The sequence below is a fragment of the Plectropomus leopardus genome, chromosome 5, assembly GCF_026936395.1.
Source record: "Plectropomus leopardus strain MGB_pleo_1.0 chromosome 5, ASM2693639v1, whole genome shotgun sequence".
In the NCBI taxonomy this organism is placed as follows: domain Eukaryota; kingdom Metazoa; phylum Chordata; class Actinopteri; order Perciformes; family Serranidae; genus Plectropomus; species Plectropomus leopardus.
Window position 1 is genome coordinate 3,999,556 of NC_142180.1, and position 9,632 is coordinate 4,009,187.

At 38.6% G+C, this 9,632-nt stretch overlaps 1 protein-coding gene across 1 annotated transcript in view; it reads left to right on the forward strand.

Moving 5' to 3' along the window:
* naaladl2 (N-acetylated alpha-linked acidic dipeptidase like 2) overlaps positions 1–9,632 on the forward strand; it is a 795,864-nt gene extending 786,232 nt beyond the window's left edge. Inside the window, exon 21 of the mRNA XM_042513024.2 lies at positions 9,342–9,632. Within this exon, the coding sequence (XP_042368958.1) occupies positions 9,342–9,588 (247 nt within the window). The 3' untranslated portion in view covers positions 9,589–9,632. The remainder of the gene's footprint in view (positions 1–9,341) is intronic.

Sequence of the window (9,632 nt, forward strand, 5' to 3'; positions counted from 1 at the left end):
GAATTATCCATAAAATATGTCACTCAGTCAGGGGTTGTCAGTTGATTCAGTGATAGAAAATGTGCCCAAAAATGGATCCAAATTAAACCTAATGTGTCCCACAGACCCAAGCTCATGAATGCATAAATAACTACCACAGCATTAGACTTCTGTGTCTACATATTAAATTTTAGAAATCCTTCTGTGTCTGTTGTTTATGTTCCTGGATGGCTCTACCAAGATGCCAACAAAAGCACATGTTGGGATCTCACAGCACATAGGTATGTTTAGACAACACAAGCCCATGGCAACCAAAGCCAGGAAGTCAACAAACACAGATGGCACTGATGGTTAGGATTATGGGAAGGTGGCTTATATAAAGACATACTTAAGAAAACATCACATTCAGGCAAGAATCAGAAACCGGACTTTTGCACAAAAGTCAAAGGTTTGAAGGGGCGTTATTTTATGTTTGGAATGAGGCTGGTTACTCAGCTGAACACCCTAAACCACTTTGTACTTGATATCAGTATGTTAGTTCATGGATTTAGGTTTAGGATTTTGTGATCCTTTGCAATTCGGATTTCACTTCCAGTTTCATTAAATATAGTGCAGCACCATCTGCGGGACACTTTTTTAAAAAACTTTTTTATTCTGCTTCCTCTTCCTCTTCACTCCCATCAGTGGACTGGTCAAGTGATTGCAGCCTTCCAAAATATGTTACATTATGCATTAATTTCTGGCTCATGATTAGGTAGTGCGTGTATGAATGTTGGTGCATTACTTTGTAGGAAAGCAGGTGAACAGTATGAACAGTGCATGAGAACAGCTTACATTTGAACATGGCTGTCTGTGGGGATTGACTGACTTCTGTAGGCAGCATGAAGTAGCCCTTCAAAGAACTGCAGCTTGTAGCACTTCTGTGTTAGCTTCATTTTTCAGCCCCAGGGTTGCTGCTTGCTTGGAACTCCTGCCTTGGGAATCTGAAAGTTTGATCTACCACCTTTAACTTCTACATCTATCCCATTAATGTGCTCCCAGATATAATGTAGCACCAAAATAAACGTTTCCAAATTCACAGAATGTCAGACTTACCCATTAAAAACAGTCACATTACCGATTTCCGTTCCTAACCTTACACCTAAACCCCACTCCAAATTTCCTGTTGCGAAAGATAGGATAAGCCGAAATGTTCTCACTTTGAAGGTAAACCTTAAATTGTTTCTCACAACGAGGCAGCAGAACATACAGCCACACCATGCTGCTGTCTGCTGGATGGATGCTGCTGCTCCCCTGTGACTGACATCTAGGGCAGCAGACAAAGTTTAAACCCAATTTGTTGTGTTGCAGAGCAGGAGGCAGCCTCAATTAAGGGTGGATGTCGGGCTGCAGAGGGCCGCACCAATCGATAGCAGATGTCTTTATGTACACCCTGAGGTGCTTCAGAAAGACTTCTTTCATAACTGGATATTCACAGACAGACAGGAGATGGCAGTCTTTTGGTTAGGGGACATGGATGGACGAGATCACATTATTTCTCCAAAGAACTTTTGATGTGCATCACTCCCCTTTTTACTCTTTTAAAACTTTATAAAAAATGTTTGCTCTGTTATGATGACTGTAGTTTATAATTGCTGATGCTAGAGATAATATCTGACAAGATGTATATTCATTGGTTAAGAAAGTGGAGGCAAACCATCTTCCATTTCTTAGCTCCTTTATCCTCTCTTACAATCATGAAACTACTTTGAGAGTATTATCCTGTGTTCTTGTCCAGATTAAGTTAAAATACCAAATATCATTTGTTATGTTATGTTGTTGAGGGCTGTCCACGCCAAGAATGATAACTGTAACAACAAAAAGATAGTTTTAAATATCATTCCAACTCGAGTGGGTGGTGGAGGCCACACTGCAACTCTATCAACAACAAAAGTGGCATTGTTTTGATCTGTTCTAGAGCGATTTCAACGACAGAAATACTAACAGCCAATCAGAAACTGTCTTATTTAGAAGTCACATGGACCACAAATTGTCTTTTTATGTTGAAGAAGATGTATGAAGCTTTGGACTTTTTTACTGTTTGAGGTTTTTTTTTTATTCCTGTGAATTTAGTCATCAATAACAGATTCGTCTTCCTGACTGTAGCAGATTCTGGCCAATAGATGGAGCTGTTGACTGCTATCAGGAGATGAAGATGAAAGAAAAAAGTCCATAGTGCTGATTGATGATAGATGATGATTTATAGGCTACATAATAAATTTTAAATTTAGATCCAGATCCTCTGAACTTAAAGTGTTCAATTTGGGTGTCATCAGTACATTTCAGGGTTATTTTTCTATAAAATAAAGTTTTAGGAGTGCTTACAATATCAGCTTATTAAATGCAGCTTATCTCTTTCATTTAGGATTTAGGAACAACCTTTAACATGGTCTAATTACTCAATCACAGCTATCAACGCCTGTATGACCTATTATTGGGCTGCAGATTACACAAAAAGGTTATTTTTCCTTGAGACATGCAGCCAAACGCTCTCTGGCACTGACTGGGTCTCTGAAGTTGGTTTTGTCTTTACTGATGACCTCTCTTACCATTGACACAATGTCAGCAAACTGATGTTGACTCAGACCAAAGTGTAAATGAAACTTGTCTTCAGAAGAAGGCAGTTCTCGTAATAGAGCATTTGATTCTCCAACTTCCTGTCGTCTTTGAAGAATTTGGTGAACCCATATCCTTTTAGTTTTGAGCTTGTTTTTCCTCAGCTTCCTAAGCGTACAGTAGCAGCAGCTCATCAACATCCATTTCTTGAGGAGTTCATAGCCCATACTCTGCACCGCTGTTTACAGAACGTTATCCTTCATCAGTGTGGATCACATCATTATCTTTATAGTTATGCTTATAGTTATGGTGCTTGGTGTGGACGGCCCTTTATTATTGCTATAGTATCCTCTAAATGTCATTAGATATTGCTCTAAAATACCTAAGAAGCTCTGTCTCCTGCATTTTGGCTGCATGTCTTTTTGTATCTTCCAGAGCATTGAAACACTGAAAGCCACTAGAAACAGAACTGTCAGACGGACGAAACATTAGCTCCCTACTGCTGTCTCATTTCCCCTCTCAAACTCTTAACTGTCACCTCTCCACACCTCTCTATTTCTACCTCTATTTTATTTTATTAGTAGCACAAATAACCTCTGTCTCCTGGAAGCACTGTTTAGATAATACACATTTTTTTAATCCCTCCGCACAACAGCTGAGGCCGGAGGCATTATGTTTTCAGGATGTCTGCCCGTCTGTCTGTCAGTATATCCAGCCCATTCTTTTGACAGCAATATCTCAAGAACACCTTGAGGGAATTTCTTCAAATTTAGCATAAACATCCACTTAGACTCCAGGATGAACTGATTAGATTTTGATGGCCATAGGTCAAAGTTCAAGGTCACTTTAACTTTATCTGTCTCATTCATGTGAACACAATATCTCTAGAATACCAAGATGTTTGAAGCCGATAGAAGAAGCCAGCTGTGTTTCAGGTTCCCTGTCTGTAAAAGGCTTCTGCCTGTGCGGTGTTAACTGGTGACCTGTCCAGGATGTCTCCTTCCTCTTGTCTGTTGTGAGCTCAGGTAATTCCAGCCTGAGACCATAAACAGGATAAGCAGGTACAGAGAACAGATGGATGATAGTCTCAGTGTAAAAAACAGCAGGCTGTATATCTGACCCACCAATAACCAGTGGGCGAAATGTTCCTTTTTATACAGAGCTGTTTCCCCAACAAAACAAAACCATCCATGAGATTTATTTGTTGTTTAGAGCACAGGGTTACAGCTTTGTACAGGACGTGAGCACAATACTGACCCACAGCACACACACTCCACGTCCTACAGGCAAGATCACTCAACCACCTGTCTGTCTGTCTTTTTTGGTCTTTTTGTCTCTGTCTGTCTCATTCTTCTTCTACAAATCATATTTTCTTGCTGACTCTTGTTCACAGTCTGAATGCAATATTCCAAGTAGTACAAACAACAGGTTACAAAAAAAATCACCAAAAACTTTATCAAAAATGTAATTTAGGGTCTTGCATGCATAATGAAAAGCTTCAAAAATGATCAGACATTAGCCTCAATTTTTAAATTTGAAATATTGTCATTTTAGTTTTTTCACAGTTTCCTGAAGCTGGATTGATTTAGGCGGGGTTATCCCCAATCCATATCACATAATATGGATAAAGCCAATCAAAAATTCAAAGTCAGCTATCAGTTGATACTAATTTAACATACCAAACTGAAATCCCTCAACGCTGCTTTCAATAGGATGTGTTCAGAAACAGTCACTCTAAATGCCAGAGCCAAACGAAGTTAATGTGTAATGAACCTAACTAGTTTATTATATGAAATAGCACGCTCTGTGGCTTCAAACAACAGCTCTGTCATTTTAGTGCCGAGCGTCAGATTGGATTTATGAATGCAGCCAGAGTCAGAGGGCTGGGACAGATAGAGCTGTACCACGCCGACTCTGCTTTGCTCCATGGCTGTCGTCGTGGAGATGAGAGACAGCTGACAAAGGTGGGATCCAAGGAGGTGTCAATCAAAATGTGATCTGCCACGCCCACACAGTCTGGAGAAATGCTGTTATCCTCAAATGAGCTGTTTTGAACTTGGTTTTCTAATAGTTGGGAACATTTTTTAATTTACATTCAATTTTTTCGCTACAATCGACCCTTCTGCTTAAGCACGAATTTTCTACGATAGAGCGGCACTTAGCATCAGGAAAAGTTGCGTGGGGTTTGGACTGAATGCAGCAGAACACGAAAGGGTTCCCACCGGCGGCATACGCCAACAAGCCGGTCAGAGCGGAGCGGAGAATTGAAACTAAAGGTGCTGGACAAAAATAGGGAGATGAGTCAGTATCATGGTTAGGCTGGCCTGATTCGGAGCGGGAGCTGTTCCTCTACCAAGTCTTCTTCTGTCTAATGTCTGACTGCAGGAGAGTGAAGTGGATGAGATGTGATTTTGGCTCGCTCAGCAACGGGAGATCTGGGACTGCTCTGCACACATCTTCACAGAGACATGGTTAACACCTGACATCCCGGATCAAGCTATTGCACTGTATGGACTGACCTTGTGGAGGCCATTTGGACACAAGACTCTGATGCTAATACAAAAAATACACTGCAGGAATTTGCAGGAACGATGCCTTCTGCAGCAATTCACCAAGCAACTAGATGGAATCTTCATAGTAGCTGTTGATTTTAATAAACTCAGCCCTCAGCTCTAAAGATGTAGGAGGATCAAGGATAATGGTAATTTTGCTTTTTATACTTTGTTCAGAAAATTACCAATACATCTACCTTCTACCTTCGATTTATTTTCACTCAGAATTTTGTAGATACTTAATGAGATACTCAACTTTGATATAATATGTGCATTCTTACTATTTCAAGACACATTTTCAGAGGCTTTCAAAGAGAAAGACTGGAGTTTATGCCCATTTAAAAGTTCTAAATTATCATCTAAAAAATCATTTATTCTTCAAATGCACTGCTGATCATGTATCAAACTTTACATCCAGAGCTAGTCCGGGAAGAGGTGTTCCCTTCATTGACACAGAAAGTTACTGTGTGGAGGCTGCAGTGTTAGATGGATGTGGAGCATCTCAGAAGTTGCTGCGGTCTGTGTCTCATCAATGATCTGCAATTAATAGTCTTTTAATTAGCTGTAGCTTGTAAGCTTCTCCTAACCTCAAAAGTTTTCATTGTTCATTATTAAATATATGAACACTGGGTCACAAGACTGTATGTCATTTGAAAGGCTTTGTGTGTAGCTCACAGAGAATTATCCCCGAACTCTGTAGGTTCCCTTTGCTCCCAGAGCATTTTAGCATCTTTTAGCTGGTTTAAGGGTGGTTTATGGCTCATAACTATTTAACGTTATTTATTTATTTTATGTATTTTTAACTTTTTTGCTTTATATTGTTTACTTTGGCTGGTGACATATATGATATGTGATTTTATGCTGTTTTATTGTTGTTGTTTTTTGTCAGGTGACCTTGAGTTTCCCTAATGGTGCCCATAAATAAAATGTATTATTATTATTATTATTATTATTATTATTATTGTTATTTAGTGTGAAAGGGGAAGAGATAGGGCACGACATACAGCAAAAAGCTACGGGTTGAAATTGAACCCGTGGCTGCTGCGGCAAGGACATAGTCCCATTATATGGGCCGCCTGCTCTACCAGGTGAGCTGTTGGCACCCCACAGCTCACAGCTTTCACTATTGACTCAGTCCCATGATTCTCAAGCAGGCAGCAGTTCATAATAATGATAATAATAATAATAACACAAATACATTGACCCTATACAACCTACCCAGTATTAAAAAGCAGACAGACAAAATTAGCAAACATGTATGTAATGTAATGTAACTTCAGTCATTTTGGTGGCCAAAAACATGACTAAAACCACAAATAAATGCAAATGTTGTTCCATTTCTGCTGGATGTGTACATTTGCAGACATATTAACTTTACAAGTTTAAGTTGCGTCTACAGCTGTTTGTGCTGCCCCTCAGTGGCCAGAAAATCTGTGATTTAGAAACCTAATCACCAGAAGAAAATGTTGGCATGGATACCTTACATTTGTACATTACTGTAGAGAAGTGGATATGTTGAAAATGTAACATTTCTTAACATTTATACAACATGGTTAATGTGCGGTTAGATTTAAGCACAAAAATTGCTCAGTTGATTTCTTTAAGAAGAAGACAAATGAACAATGAAAGAAGAAATGACCCAAAAGATAGTGAGAAATTTGTAAAAACTACAAGAAAATTACTTGAAAATTAGTAAGACAGAGAAAGAGAGAAGACAGAAAAAAAAAAAAATTCCTGGAAAAAGTACTTAAATTATAGTAATATTGTAACATAATTTTAAATATGTAATTATAATAATTATAGGTATAGTTTTGCATTTGCTTTATTACTTTTCCCCCTAGACATTTTCCCTAGCTTTTTAAAAATCAGTTTGTAAATCTACTAATTTCTTGCAAATTGTGAACCATAGATACCCACTTACTCATTGCCTTTTTTCTCTCTCTTTTCTTTCTTTTTTTTTTTCTTTACTAAGGAAATAGCACCAAATTGCCCTGGGTTCAAAGGTTTAAATATTTGTGAAACACATCTTGAAAGCAGCACAAGAAAAGCTATGTCTCTTTAGGACTTGAATGGTTAAAATACTGCTTCTCTTCTCCACTTTCCCCTTTACCTCCTGATGACAGATGTCTGGATACCTTATCCACTTCCCCTTACCTCACCCATACCATAGTTGCCATGCATGCATATTGTAGAAGGAAAGAAGTTAAAAAATGTCATGTTGAAATACATCATTAAGCATATTCCTATTCATATTGTTTTGTGAAAGTGACTTGAGATAAGCTGTCCATTACAGCTGAGAGATTCTGTTTTATTTCAGTGTTTGTTGTTTTATTTTATGTCAAGGTATTTTATCATTGCATGGTAATGCAGTTGAAAGTGCAGACTAATTTGAAAGTCTGCTGCTAACTTATTTGTTCGTCTGCAGGCCACAGATCTAAGTTATGAGAGCTGGCTGCCACATAGCATTTCATTCAGGAGCTACAATATGTGGGGGAAAAATCACACCCAGAAAATACAGAAAACAGGGACACTGTGGTGAATGTGTTCACTGCCATTTTTGTCAACAAATGACAATAACCTGAATACCCCTAACGCTTAGGGCCCGCTTTAATAATACACAAACTCACACAATTGCTCTGCTATACTATATGTGCTTTTCAATATCAAGCTTTAAAACATATTATACATTCATATGATTTTCTACTTTCATTGACTGACTTTCAAACCAACATTTTTGATCATACATATCAAATACTCATACATTATTATTATACATTTACAGAATTTTAACCCTGTAAATGCTAGGTTTTTGTCATGATGCCACTATGTTTTTAGATCACAAAAACACAAAAAATGAATTGTTTTCAATATGCTACATTACTACATGCAAAGTAGTTGTTTGTTGTTGTTTTTTATGATGAGGATGATAATGATCACAGCCTGGGAAATTTCAATGATTTGCAGCAACACTGGCTGTGTGACAGTGACAGTGCACCTAGAGGAAATAGTGTGTATTTCTCAGTATGCAAAATATATAGTAATTAGTAAAAACAACAAATTCCAAGGCAGAATCCCAGAATGACACCCAGAAATAATACAAAGCATGTTTTTTATGCTTTGATGGCTGTGGGATCAAAAATTACTGATTGAATGGGTATCAATGACACATTTTCTGCACTAACAGTATGAATGTAATAGTTTTGTTTCCACTGTGTATTTTAGACTTATTATAGGAGTTGTGCTGGGAATTCCAAAATCAAACAAAAATACACAATCTTGCGAAAACGTATGCCATATGTTTGAACAGCCAAAATGATCAAAAAAGAAGAATGAAAAGCGCGAAAAATGCACCAAACAGTCTTTAAGGGTTAAAATACAGGACTAACCTCATTGATATCATGGAAGAGTAGGTACAGTGTCCTCACAGCACTCTGACTTTGAGTCTAAATAGTGTGCTGAAGGTCAGTGTTCCCTCACACCCTACAGCTGGCGACCTGTATCTTAACAGATGAAGAATCACTCCATTTACTCTCTAAGACTGTCTGTTCAGCCACTTTAAGAGAAATCAATGTACTTCCGCCTAGAGGGGAACAGCACTCTGCAGTCTTTGCTTTTCTGACCTACAAATGACTACACTGCTACCCCCAAAGTCTTGTCTGTCTTTGCGTATGTACATTGCTGTATGTGTGTACATGCTGGTCGGTACAACACACAGGAAGTCAAAGACATTGATGCAAATAGTATTGATAATGATGAACTGATAATGTGGCCTTCATTGCCTGTGTTGGCAGGACAGCTCAGTCTCCAAAAGAAAATGGCATTGTATGTTTCTGCAAACTATGAATATTTTCACATTTCATACTAACCAATTTCAACGTTTCTAAAGTGACGTAGTATTTGAACTGACTTTGACTTTGGAGGGGATGGTGGATGGTGTGACACCTAGGTCAGAGACCACTGCAGATCACAGTTCACAACCAAGAAACAACAAAATACATCTGTAGGTCTGTCCGTCCCATTTTCATGAATGCGATGTCTCAATAACACTTTGAGGGAATATCTTCTAATAAGGTACAAATGTCCACTTGGAATCAGTGATGATCTGACTAGATTTAGGTGGTCAAAGGTGAAGGTCACTTTAACCTTGTCTGCCTCATTTCTGTCTGTATGAACTAAGTCATTTATCAACACTTTCCTCTCTCTTTATCTCCATAGGAACCTGTTGTACAGCCTCCCAGGGAAGAGTCCTCAGTTTTCTATCCTCAGGTTCTCACAGGAAGCCGCCCTGCATTGCAGTGTCACCAGCAAAACAGTGAAACACAACTCTGCAGATAGGGAAGTACTTTGCCACAGCACAATGAACCAATCTCTGTCCCTTATTCTCAGGGCCATCCGCTCAGCTGAGAGGCTGGTCTGTTTCGGCTTGGACTTGTTTGAAAATTACCCGAATGACACAATATAATCTTGGCTAAGACAGACACAGCAGTGAGCTCGGATGCACTTAAG